Source organism: Parus major, chromosome 18, assembly GCF_001522545.3.
Source record: "Parus major isolate Abel chromosome 18, Parus_major1.1, whole genome shotgun sequence".
Classification (NCBI taxonomy): domain Eukaryota; kingdom Metazoa; phylum Chordata; class Aves; order Passeriformes; family Paridae; genus Parus; species Parus major.
In genome coordinates, this window is record NC_031786.1 from 7,988,375 (window position 1) to 8,007,849 (window position 19,475).

Here is a 19,475-nt window from a genome sequence, read left to right on the forward strand (position 1 = left end):
CCCAGCCAAGGCCCTGAACAGCAGCTCACACCGAGCAGGTGATGCCACATCCCCCTGCAGCTCCAGGTGCTCCGTGCTGCCCTGGCTTTGGGCACGGCTCATCCCAAGCTCCAGCCCTGCTTTGGGGCTCCCAGCTCCTCTGGGCTCTGCAAACACCACACGGCTCAGCACACCTCCTGCCAGCACCTGGCCTCCTACCCAGAGAGGATTTATTCCTCCCTGAGCAGGTCTCCAATGATGGTATTAATCAGGGAGATGGACGAGTGCAAGCCCGTTTATTGTGCGCTGTGGGTGAGTGATAAGTCTGTGCCGGTGCCTGGGATAGCAATCAGGAGAAGGGAGCGAAAGGAAGAGGAGGGAAGAGCAGCATTGTGGGTAAATATGTGCACTTCTGGTGGTGATTACCCTCCAAGTAATTAGTTTTTAAATCAGGCAGACGTTTCGGGAACTACTGGCTATGAGCTGCTTTAATTATTTATACTCCCTTTTATTCTTATTATTTATAGTCCTCCTCTTTGGATGGAGATGCTGTTTGGAACCTGACCCATCTCCAGCCCTCCCTGGCCCAGCAGCTGCTCCTCCAGGGCTGCCAGGCACCCCCAGAGCTCTGCTGGGGGGTCCCCTCTCCTTCCCAGGGCCAGGCAGGGTAAGGAGGGCCCATCCTTGCTGTGGAAAGCCCTGTTCAGATCGGTAATTAAACTCTCACTCATCTTCATTTCCTTCATTTGGTAAAGTGAGGCCACTCAATAAGCCATTAGTGCAAGGTCCTTTCTGTCAGCTGAGGCATCCTTAGGCACATTTCCCTTGGAGACAGCTGGGGGCAGGGGGAGCAGCTCCTTGCCCACCCCCTCCTCTGCCCAAACCCTCCCCATCCAGCCCCTCCCAGGTCACTCCTGCCCTTTGGCCAAGGCTCTGGGGAGCAAGAGGGAATTTTGCAATGGCCAACCCTTCCCCCAGCTGGGATTTTTCCCACAGCACCACACGAGCCCCTGTTCCATCACAGCATCTGCTGTTGTTGCTCTTCCTTTGCCAACCCCACCTCTCTGGACCGTCCTAACATCTGGAAGCCATTCCCTGCACCATTCCCATGAAGGGACCTCCGACCCCTTGAGCTCCTCCTCTGGGCTGAACAAAAGCTGCCCTTACTGCTGAGCTGGGGAATTTTGCCTGCTTTCCCCTCTCTCCATCCACAAACGTTTCTCAATGTGTCACCAGGACAGCCTCTGCCTGGGAAGCCCTGGAGCATCCTCTGTCCCCTGTCCCTCCATGGACACACTCAGATTCCAGCCTCTGCCTGGGAAGCCCTGGAGCACCCTCTGTCCCCTCTCCCTCACATGCTCAGACACCAGCAATGAGGAAAACTCAAAAAAAACCCCAAAATCGCAGCACAAGAAAAACCCCACAGTATGGGGGAAACTGCTGTAGATTCCTCCAGGAGCAAGGCGATGCTACAACTACACCTTGATTTTCCCTGCTCCCTCCTTAGGAGCTTTTGTTCTGGGTCTTGCTCTGGTTACAACAGTGAGAACACCTTGACTTTGCTGCTTCTCACCCAGGAATCATTTGTGAGCTCTGGGGGTAAGGGGGACTGGGGCTAAAGCAACCACAGAACTGCTGAGCAGCTCAACAAATGGAAGGGTTTTGATGGGTTTGGCACTGAGCAAAGGGGGGCCCATCACTGCACACCTCACTGGCTGCCATGTGAGATGAGACAATTCACTGAATTCACCAAAACCCAGCAGAAAAGCAGAGTTAAAATGTTCATAAACCTGCCCTGTGCTCTAGAGCACCACAGGAATCCGACCTGAGTGCTGTTCTGCTGGGCTTGTCTTCGTGCACAGCATCCCAGAGGGGCTGGGGCTGGAGAGGAGCTGTGGAAGTCACTTCTCCAGCCCCAGGTAAGCAGGGTCACTTAGAGCTGGTCACCCTGGAGTGTCCAGGTGGATTCCCAGTTACCTGCTTGGGGGGAAGAATGCAATGAACACGTCAGACAGATGGAACCACCAGAGGGGAGTGTCAGAGCTCTCACACCAGGGAAAAATGTGCTTTTCAGGATGGCCAATCCTCCAAGGGAAGCCAGCTTCCAAGGGCATCCCCAGGCCAACCCTGCACTCACAAAGGGTTTTGAGGAGCATCTGCCCGTGGAGCCACAGCCACATTGGTGTGAAAGACAAGCTCCTGCTCTTGAACCAGGGGCAAACCACTTCTTAAAGAAACCAGGAAGCACGGTGGGAACAGCTTCAGCGTGGAAGCAGAGGGGCAGGATCCACCTGCCCCCCTCAGGAACAGGCTGGCTCCATCCCAAAAACGCTCAGCAGGATCAGCTCCAGCACTCTGTAGGGTACCTGGGGCAGGGATCTGAGGTGGGATGAGGAATTATCTTTCACCCTAAACAGGGCACTTCTGGGGCTGGACTCTCCCATGACCCCCAGCCCTACAGGGTCCCTGCAGCAACGATTACCCCACAGCTGGGAACAGACATTTCCAAACAAGCCTCCTTCTATTTGCATTCGAAACATTTATTTTGGGAAATACATATTAAACACTATTATTTATACAAAAATGGACTAAATTTTCATAATGCTTATAACCCCCAAAAGGCCATTTTAATAGATCTGGATGAAGGTTTTTTTTATTGTATTATTTTCTTTTTTTTTTTTCCTTCCAAAAAAAAAAAAAAGTCAGGTTACAAAGGAGAAAGCGGCGTGTCTTGCTTGGCTCAGCTTGAGATACCAACTAGAGGAAAAAAAAAAGTTTAAGATGGCATTTGCAGAAGTGCCTCACACAAGAGATTTTTTTCTCCCCTTTTAGTCCTTTTTTAACACTTGAAATATATAATTTTTTTTAGTTAACACGATTTTTGTTGTTGTTTTTGCTAAAATATAGCAAGTCAGCAAGTAGAGAGCTGCTGTTCCCCAACAGCTCTGTGGGGCTGCTGTGGAGGGGGAATATGAATAAAGGGGAGAAGGGATTCTCACAATGCACCCCCCTGTCCACACCCCTTTGGCTGCTGGGGGATGTGTGGGGAGCCCCTGAACACCTGGGGAGAGCAAATCCTCCCTCCTGCTGGTCACCTGTGCTGAGCCAGGCTCTGTCCCCCCAGGGCTCTGCAGGTGCCTTCCAGTGCCAGAGGATGAGACACGCTGCCACTTCAGTGTGTGCCCCCAAAAATGGGTGATTTGCAGGAAGTTTTTTCCCTTAGAGAGGATTGGGAGCCTGGTGGACACCAGAAAGGCCAAGGGAGCTGGGGAGAGGGGCAGGACTGCAGAGCTCTGCTCCAGGATCCCCTGCTCCTGTGTCACAGTGCTACCTAACGCTTGCAGGGTCTGATTTACTGGAGACACACGGAAAGACGAGGCTCTGGGGGCAGAGCAGGGGGAGCAGCACCCACAGACACCCCCCCACAGCTGCAGGGCTCGGTCAGCACATGCACAGAGCCCTGCACAAGGACCGGCAAAACAGGAGCATCTCCCCTGGACACAGCACACAGGGGACCCAGGAAATGAAAAGGAATTAACAGATACCCAAGAGACCCCTCTGATGCAGGGAAAAGCCCAGGAATCACAAGGGTCAGACAGGACAACCCTCTGCCTCCCACCACTGCTTTGCAGAGACCAAGTTCCACGCTCAGCCCTTTCAGCACTCCGAGCCTTCAGCAGACAACTGAACGCCACCACCCGACTGAATGACAAATAAATACACAAGTGTTCCCAGGACATCAGCCACAGCTCTGGCCCAAGGGAGAGGGAACCAGAGTCTCTGTGGAGGTTCACAGCCTTTTTACAGGCTGCAAAGACAGACAAGGCAGGCCCTCCCTCCCCTCTCCCACGCTATTGCAAGGTCACAGTCTGAAAAGGCACTTCTCCCAAAGCAGGTCGCTCTGCCTGGCCGGGGGTCGGTGACAGGTGAGGTGACACCTAAACACTCCCAGTTTATTGCATGTAGACAGGGTACAGGGGCTGGGTTGGGGGCTGGTGGGTCCCAGAGGGCTGCAGAGGGCTCGGAGGAGGTGGCAGGAGACAAGGGTGGCACTGCCTTGCTCTCTTCATCCCACCGTACCTTGCTTCCGAAGGCTACATTCACCTGGAGGAACCCTCAATTGAATGGACGGAGAAGAGCCCCTGCATGGAGGGGCTGGAAGGGCTCCCAGAGCACCCCAACCCTGCTGGCCCCACAGATCTGCTCCCCTGGCTTTGGCTGTGGGGCCAGAGCTGGGGGCAAGCTAGAGCCCAGCCTCCACAGAGGGACAGTCCCCGGCCCAGGGACGCCGCTCTGGGGGCTGAGCACAAAACTCACGGCACAAAGCAGAGGGAGAGCGGCCACCCCGCTCCACGTCTGGTTATTTGGTCAGTTAACACGGCAGGGGGTCAGGGACCAGGGCAAGAGGGACAGTGGCAGAGGATTTATATAAAAATAAAGGGGGAAGAGGGGAGAGATAGCGAGCGTGAGCGAGCGAGGTCCTGGCTGCGGCGCGGGTCGGTTACATTTCGTTGGCCACCAGCTCTTTGTCGGCCACGCCGTTGGACAGAGAGCTCTGGCCCTCGTTCAGCCTCTTCACCCTGTAGGCTTCGAAGTGGATGTTGCTGGTAATATCCTTGATGTTCTGCATGTGTGTCCTGCAGGGAAGGGAGATGGAGCAATCGCACCTTGCTGGGCACAGCTCGGCCAGCCCGGCCTCTGCACCCCAAACGTGCCCCAGTCCCGATGTCCCCTCCTGCCTTGCTGTTAACGGTGCCTGTAGGGCACTGGAGGGAGGTAAAGGCAATAATGGGCAGCGTTTTTGGGCAGCAGGAGCAGAAGGCTTCACCTGGGCTTGGGGACACAGGACCTGTGGCTGCAGAACACCCACCCAGGGAGATCCCAACCCTGCCAGTCCTGGGCTGAGGTTCTGTAGCCTCACACAACTCTGCCAGCAACAGATCACGTGTGCAGAGCTCACCTTGCAGGCAAACTGGGGAGGAGCCCAATGCCCCCCTCTAGCAAGCCCAGGGGGCTCAGCCTCCCTCTCCCCCACAGCAGGGACACTTCTTTCAAGAGGGACCAGCCACCAGCCAGACTCCACAAGCACATCCCAGTGATGGGTGATGTCACTGAACTGGGGCTGACATCTGGCACTGGTGAGGGACTAAGGCCAAAAGCTGCTGGCAGGCAAGCTGGAGCCACCCTGCCAGCAATCCTGGAGTGTGTCCTGACCCCTCCACTGCTCCTCTCCCCCTTGAACTCAGCACTGCAGCTGAGAAAAGCCCCTGAGGAGTGGGGCCACCCCTTGCAGAGGGGCTGCAGCTGGGAGGGAAGGCAGGGATGGAGGCTGGAGGGATGGAGGCTGGAGGGATGGAGGCTGGAGGGATGGAGCAGCAGAGCAAAGCAGCAGCTGCCTCCTGCTGTGCTGGGCTGTCCCCTTTCCCTGGATGCCACCTGGTGACCAAAGGCTCTGGGGACAGGGCACTGACCTGATGAGGAGGTCCCGCAGGTACGCGAACTCACAGTGTGTCGTGTTCTCCACTGGCAAGAGAGACAGAAACCCATCAGTGAGCACCCGTGGCCAGCACCCCGGGCAAGCAGCACCTGGGGGCTTCCCCAGCGTGTGGGGGGCTCAGGTGGGCACTGACACCCCAGGGGACAAGTGCAGGACTCAGGAGTCCTCTTTGCTGCTGTAAAGCTGGCACCAGGTCCTCGCCCCAGCTCAGCCCTGGTGAGGTTTGACTGAGCACCCACAGCCCCTCACCAGTGTCCCACCCACGAGGGAGCTCCCAGCAGCACCCCCAGCACAATGCTGGGACCCCCAGAACCCCAAACAAGACAGGGGAAGGGCCATGCTGAGCTTTGCAGAGAGCAGCAGGCATGTCTCCACAGAGTTGCATCTGTGGCTTGGCCATGAGCACCCTGCAGCATCCTGCAGCTCACTGGTGACAGCTGTGCAAGGACATGAACTCCTGAGTCAAAGGCTGCTGCTGGCAGGAGGAGTGCCTGCAACAGGGAAAAATCAAAGGGTGCTGCTCCACCACAGTCTGATAGCTGCTATTTTACCCCTAATTTTACTCAATTTAGAAAAAGAATTCCTTCTTAATTTTTTTTTTTTTTTAACCAAACAATCCTGTACACAGAACAGCAGAATCCTTTATGTTGGAGAAGACCTCTAAGATCATCGAGTGCAACCATTAAATATCACACAGGAATGGCAAAACAAAAACAACTCTGCTGTGCAAAGGCTGCCTGTTATCATGGCTGTGTCCTGGGGATCTGCCTGTGCTGAAGGCAGATGCCACAAGTAGAAGGGGAGGGTTTAATGAATCCCATCGAACTCAAAATGTTCAGGGACACAGCACAAGAGGGCAGCAGAGCTTCAAAATACAGATTTTCCTGGCAGCTTTGTTAAACCATCCCTCAACACAGGATTCCTATTAAAAAGACTTGTAAATGACAGGAAGCCGTGAAGTGAAGGGGAGGAAGATGAGAGGGGTGGCACTGGAGATGAGCCAGCTGGCTGCCAGAAACCATGAACAGGGAAATGAGTAGATGTGCTGGAGCCAGGAGCTTTCATCTAGCCTTGAAACCATGGCTTTAAAATGGAGAAAAAAGGGAGATGCCAATGAGAAATGGAAGAGATCCCACAAGGGCACCAAGCAAAGGCATGGTGGAGGGTACAGCTGCCAGGGGAAGGTTCTAACAGGGACTTGGGGACACGGGGATGGCACTGGTGTGCCCTCAAATCCTGCCATCAGGCAATGAGCTGTGCAAGAAGCACAAGCCAGGCCATGAGACCCCCTGAAATGTCCCCTCCAGCACTCAGCAGCCCCCCAAGATAAAAAAAGGCCCAGGAGCCCAGCACAGGTTAAGTGGCCAAGGTGTTTCCAGTCCTCAAACTTTTTTGGAGGGGCAGGGAAGCTCCACATCCACCTCAACTCCTGCTGCTGGGTTTGGACTTTATTGCCTTCTGCCAGGGAGGTGGGCTCAGGTGGGGAAGCAAGGATAAGGTACCTTCAATGGTGCCCCACTTGGTCTTCCTGCCAAGGATTCTTCTTCCATTCACCTGGTACTCCTGGTCACTGCCCACCACTGCAAATGGGATCATTTCCTGTGGAAAGAGAAAAACAAGGCTGTGATTTCTTCCTGAGAACTGCTCAGGAAATCAAACCAGCAATCAAAGTCCTGCACTGAGCTGTTTCCAGAAGGGTTTCATGGGATGAGTTGGTTTTCCCCTGATGCTCCTGAGCAGTGCTGTCTGCCAGGGCCCACAGGACTGGGTACCAGCAGCTCTTGCACATGTGCCCAGCCTAAAGCCAGCCCAAACCCAGCCTACTCCAGTCCCTCTTTGGCAGGCACCATCTACAGCTGGAGCAAAGGTGTCCCAGAGCCTTCCTGGGAATTGCCCCCAGCATCTGACAACCTGTGGGCAACTCATTTCCTGATCCAAGCTGGTGTCTTTGAACTTCAGAGTCACTAAAATATTTTTCTTCCTCCAATTTGTCCATTCCACTTTATTGTGCCAAAAAATACTGTCTGATTCCTGTAGCATGGAATTGCAGGCAGCCTACAGATAAAATTCCCTCAGAGGGCTGGGAAGGCTGCTGCCCTAGCCAGGGATGGGCAGGCACCTCTGTCCCCTGAGCCTGGGGCAGGGCCCATGGACCCTCTGCTGAGGACACCTGGCAGGGGTGGAGATGGGGAAGGAGTATGGACAGGACACCTTCCCCACAAGCCTTTCTCACCCTCCTTCCCCCCCTGCCCTGAGCTCTGGCAGGATCCCATGGACAGGGCACAGCAGCTTGGGGAAGAAAACAGAGGCTTTTTGGAAGGGAACCCCCAGGACATCCCCAGCCCCTGGAGCTGCAGGGCCACAGCCCCTGCACTGACCCGGAATTTCTCGTTCACCAGCCGATCTTCAGAGTCCTCGTCAAACTCCTTCTGGGGATACACGTCGATCCCGTTGGCCAGGAGATCAGCCATTATCTAGGAGAGAAGAGCAGAGGGACAGGTGAAGGACAGGCAGGCACAGGAGCTGCACTGCACTGCAGCTGCTCCCAAAGGGCTCTCTGAGTGATGGCCACCAGTCACAGCCACGTCCAGCAGCAGCTTCCTCCCTCTCTATCCTGAACACTGCCCACCTGGGGCACAGGGACCTGGGCTCACCTGCCACACACCCACCAAGAGCTTGCCCTGGAACCTCTGCAAGAACCTGGTGCCAAGACACAGCTCAGGCAGAGAGTGAGATGAAGCAACATGAGCTGGATGCTGTTTAGGGATTGGAAAAGACAACAAGACAACCCAAGCTGCCCAAACAAAGGGGAACGCAGCTGCCAGGCTTGTAACACAAAGGTGAAAAGCTGCTCTCTGGTGTTTGTTTACACTCTTTGCAAAAGGAACTTGATCTGAGGGGACAAGGACACAGCATGGGAGGACTTTGCCTCTGTGTAACGCCAAGAGATGCTGAAATCTGATTCCTGGCTAGAGGCTCAGCTCACAGGGAGCTTGAAGGATCAACCTTCTCCTACAACTCTGCAAACCCCAACCCAGGCTGGCAGCAGCTCCCACCACTTCCTATGGCAGTAACTCCAGTCCTACAGTGCAGGCTGGCAAAGGAGTGGATCCAGCCCAGGGGATGCCCCCAGCCAGCCTCCCATCCCCCACCAAACCCACACACTGAGCTTAGGGGAACAACCCAACAAAGCCAACTCCAGGGAGCAATTGCACTCACTCAGCACAGCACTGGCACTGCAGCCAGGCTGGTGCTCCACATCCCCTGCTCACCCCATCCAAACCCAAAACCTACCACCCCCAGATGCAGACAGGGCTCTGCTTTTGGAAGCACACACACAGGCACACTGGCATGAGTGGAAAAGGTCCCAGCCTGTGCCCACCTGGCCTGATTTCCTGCCCTCTCATCTGCTGGGAGCAAACACACGATGTGTTTCTCCCTCCATCTGGAAGGATTTGGGAGGTCTGGTTATAATCAGGAAGCAATCAGAGATAGGGTGAGCTCGTCCTGTGCTGGGCCAGTGCAGAGCAGGAGAGCCAGGCACTGTCCCCATGCTCTTCCATGGTATCAGCAGCCAAGGGTGCTCAGGTGACATTTGAGGTCCCAGACTGACTTGGTAGTGCCAGAGCCAGCCAGACACAGGGATGTGTGCACTGGTAACCTCTGAATGGAGCCAGCAGCCTGCAAAAGCCACCACAGAGAGCAGATGTGGCACCATGGACTCAACCCTCCGTGTCCCCTCCCCAGCTCCCTGCAGAGCTCCGTGCAAACAGCCTGACAAGGCAAGCCAGCCCAGCCTGGCTCACCCCTCAGCTCCACTCCCAGCCAGCCTCCAGCCAAGGAAATTGCTTGGAGAGTTTGGATTCAGCCCCCAAAACCAGACTGGATATTTCAGTGCCTGATGCTGCTTGTTAAGAACTGGGAAGGAGAGGCTCCCACACTGGTGTGGGAATGAGCAGCTCACCTTCTGCTGCAAGGGGGAATGGAACCACCCCTGCCTAAGCTGTCATCCTGTCCATAACCAAAGGAGTGGCCCCTAAAACTACCCTTTTGGCAGGACTCTCTTTCCCTTTACTTCTCCCAGGTCAGACTCATGGATCAAGGAGCTCGGTGGTTTTTACTTGTGCAGGGAATGCTGAGGCCATCACACCTGCAGCGCCATCCATCACCCACACAAACAGATTTACAGTCCATTACTAAACCCCCAAACGGGCCACCTCCACCTCTCAGAGCAAAGCCTGTGCCTTGCTGTGGATGCAGCCCCTCCTCAGCTCCCAACCACGGGAATTTCATACCTTGCTTCCCTCTTAAATCTTGCCCAGCTGAGCTCAGCAAACCCACACATTTTTGACTGGTTCCTGTATCAGTACACAATGCTGCAAAGGGAGGGTTTTCCAGCCCCTACACGCATCAGCCTCCCAAAATAACAGAAACCAGCCTGAAAATAACAACAACAATAACAAAGGAGGCAGGAGAAGCAGGCCTGGAGACGTAGAGCTCCAAACTTATCCTGCTCTGACAAAGATCCAAGAGAAACACGAGGAAGTGCTTGGAGAGCAGGCCTGCCCTGCGGCCACGCGGGATCGCTCCGAGCTGCGGCCGGAGGAATGCGCTGGGCTCCCGGCCAGGCACTGCCTGCACAGCCCTGCCAGGACAGCCACGAGGGGAGCAGGGGCAGCAGGGCTGGGGGACCACGGCTGGGAGCCCTGGGAGGAGGCAGCAGCCCCTTACCCGTTGTTTGAAGTAGTCCCTCTCCTCCAGCGTTAGCGTGTCGGCTTTGGCGATCACAGGGACGATGTTGACCACTTTGCTCAGGCGCTTCATGAACTCGATGTCCAACGGCCGGAGCCTGGAAAACAGCAGGAAAAAGGGGATTTGCACTCCGAGGCTGCTGCAGTCCCCTGGCAGGGAGGGGCATCCCAAGAGCAGACAGAGAGGGAATCACTTCCTTTCAGATAGGACAAGTAAAGACATTTTCTTAAAAGTGCAACAGCAGCAGAGAGGGTTTGAAAACACTTTTAAACATTTCCCTTTCAAAGCTGCCATTATCGTCTGTGAAGCCTCCCTCACAAAGCCCCGTGAAGTGGCAGAGGACTTTTATCTCTGCATGGCCACAGAGGACTGCAGGAACTTGCCCAGAGCTACTGGTGTCCTTGGTGGTGCTGGGATGAGAGCAGGACGATGCTGGCTGCAGGGCCAGCCCGCTGCCATGTACAAATCAAAACCTGCTCCAGCTCTATCCCAGCTGTCACCGACCATCCAGGGACAGCACAACGTGGAAATGGCCACAGGTGACTGTCCCTGCTCACACTCACACTGTGCTGAGCACCAGTTCATTGCACAAACCGGGAGTGCCTCTCACATTCATCAGCTGGGATTAAAAAAAGCTCTGGAAATTCTCCAGGGGCTCACAGAGCACAGAAGAGATGCTGCTCGTTCCAGAGGGCGAGAATGTCAGAAAATTCTACAACAGAAGTCTCAGCAGAGGAGAGCTGCAGAGATTGCATAACCCCAGTGATCAGCGCCTCGGGAAATCCCTCCCTGCTGACAGCAGGGACACAGCTCCACTTCCACACTGCCCCATGTCCAAGGCCTGCAGACAGCAATGAAGGCACCTGGCCATGATCCCCCCCACTCCTCGGCCCTCCACGAAGGTGTTTTAACTGCTGAGGGTCCCAAACCAGGAGAAAACCCTCCCTGGGACTCCTCCAGGTGCTGCAGGTCCCCCTCGGTGGCTGTGAAGGTGATGGGGACATGCAGCACAGTTGAGCAGGTGTTGCCTTGAAAAGGAAACCTAAAGGTCCCAGGGTCCAGGATCACCTCTGGGGCAGGAGCCCGTTTGAAATGAGCCCTCATTGAGGGCCAAGAGAGCACCCACTGCCAACACACTCAAACCAAACCCCACCAGGGTCTCCTCGAGCCCTCAAAGGGCTCAGAGAGCCCTGCAGACCCAGGCACAGGAGTGCACAGGGGAAGGGACTGCTCCAGCCCCACAGCAGCCACCAGGCAGTGTCCCCATCCCACAGGGACACCCCTGCCTGGCTCCAGTGCTGAGGGAGGGACATTGACCCCCAGAGAGACCCAGGCAGCTCCAGCTGATCTGAAAACAGCAGCTCAAGGCTGCCCCAGCACTGGTGACCCAGCTGAACCTTCCCCTGGTCACCCTCTCTCTCCCAGGGATGGAGCTGGACTGTGCCAGGTGGATCTTGTCCCCACACACCAACAACACACACAGCCCCCAGCACATCATTAGCACAGGGACAAACGAGTTCCTAACACAAACACAGGGTCACAGATCACCCTGGGCCCCAGGAAAGAGAGATTTGGGCTATTAAAGGGGAAAAAAGAATAGAAAAAAACACAAGGAACCCCCCATGGACACATCTAAGCTGACTTGCTGCTGGCAAACATTGTTTGGAGCTCTGCATAATGTATTTCCCAGACCTCCAAGGAAGTAATGCAGTAATGCTCCTTTCCCAGCAGAATTCTTTCCCCTCCTCTCTCTTTGCTATTTTCCAAACAATTTTTCTCCTCTAAAAGCTTCTTCCCCACTGAGCCTGTGTTCCTGCCTCTTTCATCAGCTTTTTTTTTAAAGACCAGGATGCATACAGAGCGAATGCAGATGAATCCACAAGCATGCAGACATTTGAGTTTCAGCTAAATCTACATGTTAAAAGCTCAGTTCCATCCCTCAGATCCCTCACACATCCGGAGGATGCCGAGGGTGCCACAGTGAGCTGGAGAGGAGGCAGAGCCTGCCCACACCCTGCTGTGTCCAGCAGCATCCCCCAGGCACAGTGACCTGTCCATCTGCACCCAGACAGCTCTGACACAACTTTCTGCTCCCATGGGCTCCTGCAAGTGCCTCATCCACAGAGTTCACCACCCTGAGACCACCAAGGGACACCCCAGCAGAGCAAACTGTGTGTGTTTAGGGTTTTCTACAAGTTTCTAGATATTCTATCAGCTCCTGCTAGGTAGGCAGCTGCCCCAAAACCTTAATTATGTAAAAGGAAGTGAAACTTTCCACTAAGAACAATGCCTGCCTGTAGCTACACATCACATTCATGTGAAGACATCGAAGGAAAACACATGGATTAAGGTGGTGACAAGTGCTATTTGCTCCAGGCACATCACAGAAGAGAAAGGAAGGCTAAAGAAAAAAAAATCAATTTTCTTCCCCTTCCCCAGATGAGCCCTGATATTATTAACTTATAGCATCCACATTTTGGGCTTTGCTGGGAGGGGTGGAGGAGCTCGAAGGGGAGTGGCAGCAGCAGGAGGTGCAGCATGGGCTGCAGCCCCTCCAGCTGGTGCTGGTTGTTCCCTCACCCCCTCCTGCCCTGGGCTTGGGGGAGGCTGGGCACGCCTTGCCAGGGCTGGGCACACACTGTGGTGCCCAGAACACGCCTTATTTCTGCCACTGTGCACAGACAGCATCTAAGCACAGGCTCCTGCTGGCTCCCCTGAAACGCTGGTGCGGGAATCAAAATCCACAGTGAGCTGCAAAGTAATTTCCTTTTGGTTGTGCCCCAGATCAAACTAACAGCAGGAATTTGAGCTGGGTGTTCAGCAAACACCAGTGAGGACCCAGCAGCCGCCCAGCCCCATCACCTGCTCCCAGGAGCTGGTGGGCACCTGAGAGGGGCAGCCAGGGGGGAAAGAGGCAGTGGGTGGCAGTTCCTGAGCCACCAGCCCTGGTAGAGGCAGGAGAGGGACTGATGAGGCCAGGCAGAGTTCCAGAGCCAATCCTGAGCTGAACAGAGCCTTGCACGGGTCAGAGCAGGGATATTTATTGGGTGGCAGGGCCAGGCTTGTGCAGCTGCAGCTGGAAGCCCCTGCCAGCATCATCCTCAGCCTTCACAGGCATGGTTACATGGGAGTGTTACAGGCTGTGTGTGAACTGGATGGGCTGTAAAGCCTGTCCTGAACTCCCTTGTGAACTCCCTCAGGCAGCAGAAACTTCTCTGCTGATTAACCCTGGAGCTGCCTGGATGGGAGGGCAGGACTGAGACAGAGCCAAGCAGTCCTCTGCTCTGGCCTCCAAATTTCTGCACCAACTCTGCTTCACTCCTTTTTATTTAGGAAAGCTCTCACCCAGTGACCTGGCAGGATTCAGCCAGCTGCCTGCAGCATCCACAGGGAGTCCTGTGCCATGCCCATCCACATCACCAGCAGCAGCAACCAACACCCGTGCAAGCACAGCCCAGGTGGGCAGCACCGAGCACCTGGGATGGTGAGTGGAGCACGTGGATGGTGCCATGGGGGCGTGCTGGGGCTCTCTGGAGCTGGGTGACAATGTCCCCAGTGCAGCTCTACCAGCCACTGCCATCCTCCCAGTCACCTCCTGGAGAAAGAAGCACCACAGCAATGACCTCAATGCCCTTCTCACTCTCTGCTGCAAGGGACCATGGACCTGCTGCCTCATCCAGGGCACAAACCTGCACCCAGCTGTGTGTGACAACACCAAGACATGGCTCCCACACAGGATCCTCTGCTACAGCACTGTCACAGCAGCTCTCCCTGCAGGAGAGGTGGCCACGTCACCCTTCTATGGACACCACTGGGGAGAGACTCTCCACGATGATGAAAAACATCATTTGGACTTCACAAGAGAGCAGAAAGGAAACCTAATGCCTGCTCAGACTCTCAGAGGAGCAAAATTTCCCACCAACTTCCCCCTCCCAGCGGGGTTTGCGGGGGTTTGTGGGGTGGCAGGAGGGGATGGGTGAGCCGGTGACAGCGGGGACAGCCCCAGCCAGGCTCCTGAAAGAGGATCAGCACAGGGCTCAGCAACAACAGCCCCCAACTGCTGGGCTAGCTCGGATATTGGAAACACATGTTCACTGGAGAGAAGGAAAAAGAGCAGCTGAAAATCCACACAATTGCTGTTGGCCGGCGGGTGAGAGAAACCAGAGCGCGGCTGGAGAGGCTCCGCCGGGGGACACGGCAACGGGGCTCCACATCCCTGCTGCACTGCAGGCACCCAGCACTCCCAGCCCTCTGAGCAGCTGATGTGTTTTTTAAGAGTTAAACAGCCACAGAGGTGAGGAAAAGCTGGAGCACAGCTAATGCTGCAGGTCAGAGCTGCCGAGGCAGGGGCTGCAGATCCGGGCTGATTAGTGGGACCAACACGTTAGACTGGCCTAAAAATGTCATTTCCCTTTGAAACCTTCTCTGTTCTATTGTATTCAGCCATAAATGTTTCATCAGCCCCTCTGCTCCTGATCAGTTACACAAGAGGGGCATAACTGGCTCACGCAGTCATTTTATTCCAGTGAAGGATGCATTTTTGGTCTACCCACTGACAGAAGGAAAACAAAGTCTTTTCTATTGGAATAAATCTCCACATGGGGAAGTGGAAAAGGCTGACATGAATGCAGTGCTGGAGGCTTAAGTTTACTTTTGAAAACAGACCCAAAAACATCCCCAGTGCAGACAGAGCCAGAAGTGGAAGGAATTGACACAAATCAAAAGGAAACTTAGGTCTTGTTTTGTGTTGTGATACTTTAAGTCACATTTTTCAAGACATTTTAAGCACCCTAGATTTTCAGGGTGGGCTGTGTGCCTAGGAGGGGGATAAAAAAAAAACCAAAACAGAAAAGGGAAAAGAAAAAACAGAGTGAGATCTGGGCCTTTTGATGTTATGACTTGAGAAGTGCCAGAGCCAGGAGAACTCTGGGCTGAATAAACAGCATCCCACTTACAGACTAGTCAAACAACCTACAAAATATCCTTATGGGGTAAGGGTGTTTGCTGCCTTGGAAGCACAAAGAAAACTGGCCTCTCCCCTTACAATGTCAGGGGAAAAAAATTAATGTTCTGCTTGCAAACACCAAGCAAAAGTAGCTTCTCCATCCAGTTTGAGACCTGTGTCCATCCTTGGTTGAGCAAGCCAGGTGACCTCAGCAAAGGCAGCAGCTCCCTGGAGCTCAGAGAGGATTTCATGGCCCTTCAGAAGAGGAAAGCACATTTCTCTGGAGTACAGCAGCTCTGTTATTGCAAGGCCTCCAGATGATACGGCACTAAGGACGGCTTCAAGCCATCCTCGAGCTCCTCAAGCCCCAAAAACCACGTGAGGATCCCAGGCAGAAGTGGGAGATGGCTGAGCTGATGGGACATGGAGAGGGAAGGCTGGGGGAGCAGGGGGTACGTACGAGTGGCCCGTGGCTGGGATGAAATAAATACAGCAGTGCACTCGCGTGTCAGGGATCCGCTTCTTCCGGTTAATGTTGATCTCCTCCTGCAGGTACTTCTCGTACTGGTCGTTGATGAACTTCATGATGGGCTGCCAGCTGCAGAGAGAGGGGAACACAGGATGGTCTGAGGGACCTGGACCACCCTGACCCTCCCACCTGCCCTGACTGCATGAAGCAGAGCCTGCAGATGCTCAGCATCTCCTAAATCACAAACCTCAGGTGTTCACTGCTTAGAAACTCCATGCACTGCTGCAGGAGGCAATTTACTGGCTGGTTTAGACAAGCAAGTGCCTAAAAAGTGCTCCCTTCTCTCCTCCTGGGCCTGGCTGTGGAGCAGCACAGTGCTGGGACCATGCCCTGGCTCCTTGCACGCTGTCATGGCACAGGAGTGTGAGCAGAATCAAAGCCACAAGCCCAGCCCAGCTGCTGGTGGGGACAAGGTCCCTGCCAGGGGCCATCCTGCAGAGCCAGACACTGTGCCAGGGATCCTGGGCAGAGTTCAGCCTCCAGAGCCACATGAGCAGGGTCTGGGGGCTGGCCCTGCTGGCACACAGCTGCTCCCAGCCACAAACAAAGGTTGTCTCATGGCTGGAACAGCAGGGTGTTTGTGGCTCTCACGGGGAGCATGGCACTGCTCTGCCACAACAACCTCCTTCCTGCTGCCCACGGAGCAGGGGGGCACAGTGCCAGGCTGCAGCCCTGGGCAGGGGGTCAGGGTGTGCTGGGGACTCTCCTGCACCCAGGGCAGAGGAGCAGCTCACCAGTTCTCGTTGTTGATGTGGTCCCCAAAGCCCGGCGTGTCGATGACTGTCAGCTTCATGCGAACCCCCTTCTCCTCAATCTCTGAAAGGGAGGAAAGCTGGTGTGAGAGGTGAGTGTTGATGGCTGCTCTGGCCAAGCCCAGCCCCCCAAAACCGGCGGCAGGGCTGGAGCTTGCTCCCAGGGGAGATACACACCTCCACAGCCCCTCAGAGGCACAAATCTGCCCTCCAAAGGGATCCAGCCCCATATCCACCCTGAAATGCCACCCCCATGGCTACCTCACAGGTCCCTTCCAACACAATTAACTCAATGATGATGAGTAAATAAAAAACAGATGCTTTCTCAGCCCTGCAAGCATTTCTGGATGGTAAAAGCCCATTCAGAGAGATGAGAGGTTTATGGAGGTGCACAACTCTGTGAAGTCCCCAGAGACACGAGGCAGAGCAGGATCCAAAGGCCAAGCAGCAGGTGGGACCTGCAGAGCCTCACCATGAGTGATGGATTTGATTTCAATGGTCTTGGGGATCCTCTCCTCAGCAGCTGGCTGTACAGATTTCCGGCTGATCTTGGATTTGAAGAGCGTGTTGATTAACGTGGATTTCCCCAAGCCGCTCTGACCTGCAAGAGAGCAGGATAACCCAGTCAGCACTCCCTGCTCTGCCAGGGGCCAGGGGATGGGGCTGCTGACAGACTCAGCCTGCAGCGGATCTGCCAGAGGGATGGAGGGAGGGACAAGGAGCAGCTGCTTGCCTGCAGCTCCCCCGAGCCAAGGAGCTGAGTCCAGCCCAGCCAGGAGGATGCTGCAGGTAGCAAAGCCCCTCCCTGGCTCCAAAGCAGCAAATCAAGAGCAGGCAAAATCCCCGAGGGCAGGCAGAGAGCGCTGGGGATGTTTGAAGGGCTGCAGTGATGCTCAGCAGGGCACAGAGACCAGGGAGCCCCAGGAAAAAACATCCCAACTGTGCTTTCACTCTCCTGCAGTCTGCTCTGTCCAGTTCCACAGGGAAGGCTTTGGAGCAGCTTGGCAAGCCTTTATCTGGACAGGACTAACAGCAGCAACAATCCTACAAACCTCAGCCCTGCTGCATCTGCTGCTGCTTCCCTGAGAGACTTGCTGCTGCAATTGGCCCAGCTGGCTGCACAGACACAGGTCCACGCCAGGAGCTTCTCTGAATCACACAAACAACAGCCCAAGAAGCACATGGGATTCCACAACTTTAGAAAAACAGCTTTTAGAAAAGCATTTTCATGCTTTATATCCCAGAGCTGATGCTGATCTGTGCGGAAAGGACACGAGCAGCTCCTGACTCTCCAGGAACAGCTGTCCCATCAGCTTGGAGAACAATTTTTCCAGAGCAAAGAGAACAGAATTAACTCTTCAAAACCCAGGGAGCAGATGTTCTGGGCCCCCTGCAAACACTGCAGAGATTCTGCACACACCATGGGGACCCAATGGCCCCATTCTGCCAAGACATGTTACAGCCAGCTATCATGGCATTGCCACCAGCCTGTCCTTGTCCCACAGACTGTCCCTAAGCAAAGGTTTCACCCACATCCTTCAGGGCCCTGGCCCATTCAGGCTGCCAAAGCCAACAGTAGGGCCAACCAGGACTGGGAATCACCTCCTGCCATCACCCCACTCCCTGAGCAAACAGGAGTTTTAGAGCTGAGTTTGCAACACCATCAATGGCTGTGATCCAGCACAGAAAAACTCTCCTTGACAGCCACTGTCACTGCTGGGCAGTAAGAAACACATGGACCAGGCTGGGGGGAAGTGCTCCCAGTCCTCTACTGCCTAAAAACACAGGGCCAGGCACTAACAGGCCTGGAGCTGGGCATGCAGAGACAAAGACAGAGCTCTCACTGCTCACCATTAAATGGAGCCCCTGGGGACAGGTGAAATCAGGGTGACACACTGGGGACAGGTGAAATCAGGGTGACACTGGAGCTGCCAGAGCTCCAGCTCCAGCCAATGGGTCTCTGCATTTCTGTCTGTCCAAGCTGCTGGAGCTGCACTGCTTGGAAAGGAGGTGAGAGCCACCAGCAGCCAGGGTGTGATATCCCATTGGCACCACAGCCACAGGCTGACCTCACTGAGCCACAGCAGAGTGCAGCTGGGGACCCTAAGGCTGTGACACAGCATCTGAGCACAGGGCAGAGCTCCCTTCCAACAGCCCTGGTTTGCAGCCCACTCCTTTTCCCACAACTGAAATCCAGTGGGAAAAATGCAACTGAGCCTGGCCACCTCTGCTCTCCTTCCAGCTGCTTTGCATGGAAAACTGGTGCAAAAGATGTGCTTTGGGGTTGGGATTTTAAAAAATTTAGACATTTCTCTTTATCTCTGCAACTTTGGAGGACAAAGGACTAAGCTGACCATAGCCTGCAGCCCCCTCTCAGCTCTGGCTGGGATTGTGAAATCCTTTAGAATGGGGATCTTGCTGCAGTGGGGAAAGGGTTTTCACAAAGCCCCATCACAGGGACCCAGTGAGGAGTGACCCCCACATGGCAGCAATGCTCAGTTCCCACCTCCCCTGCAGGACAAGGGAGGACACCTCCTTCCTCCCTGCCCTCATCTGCCTGTAAGCCAGAGACTGGAACAATTTCAGCTCAAGGACTCGCAGCTCAGGCTGGATGAGAGTAATGGAGCTAAACCCATCCCTAGGGAGGCACAGCAGGAGGAGGGCTGGCTGCTGCCCCTTCCCCGAGGTGCTGCTCCTCCTGCATCCCTCCCGCATCTTCTGGGAGGGCCAGAGCCTGACTTGTTTATGCTGCCCCGAATTCCCAGGCTGTAAACAGCCAGCCCAGCGCCTGCCAAGGGCAGAACAATGTTTTCCAGGCGCGCCGCAGCACGGGCCTCCATACCACACACAGAGCTGCCAAGGCAGAGCCACTCCTGAACATCTCTCCCTGTCTGCACAGCACACTGCTGCGGGGCTGAGGCAGCACAGCCTGCTCCTGGAGGGATGGGAGCCTGCTCCTGGAGGGATGGGAGCCTGCTCCTGGAGGGATGGGAGCCTGCTCCTGGAGGGATGGGAGCCTGC

The 19,475-nt window shown here is 55.0% G+C and overlaps 1 protein-coding gene across 7 annotated transcripts in view; it reads right to left on the reverse strand.

Moving 5' to 3' along the window:
- Positions 1-2,498: 2,498 nt before the first annotated feature.
- The window catches only part of SEPTIN9 (septin 9), a 136,052-nt gene continuing 119,075 nt past the window's right edge, over positions 2,499-19,475 (reverse strand). For all 7 annotated transcript variants that reach the window (XM_015645942.3, XM_015645946.3, XM_015645944.3 and 4 more), the window contains 8 exons: positions 16,927-17,055; positions 16,437-16,518; positions 15,634-15,771; positions 10,208-10,325; positions 7,855-7,950; positions 6,979-7,075; positions 5,451-5,502; positions 2,499-4,616 (listed from right to left, as the gene is read on the reverse strand). In XM_015645942.3, the coding sequence (XP_015501428.1) occupies positions 4,481-4,616; positions 5,451-5,502; positions 6,979-7,075; positions 7,855-7,950; positions 10,208-10,325; positions 15,634-15,771; positions 16,437-16,518; positions 16,927-17,055 (848 nt within the window). In that variant the 3' untranslated portion in view covers positions 2,499-4,480. The remainder of the gene's footprint in view (positions 4,617-5,450; positions 5,503-6,978; positions 7,076-7,854; positions 7,951-10,207; positions 10,326-15,633; positions 15,772-16,436; positions 16,519-16,926; positions 17,056-19,475) is intronic.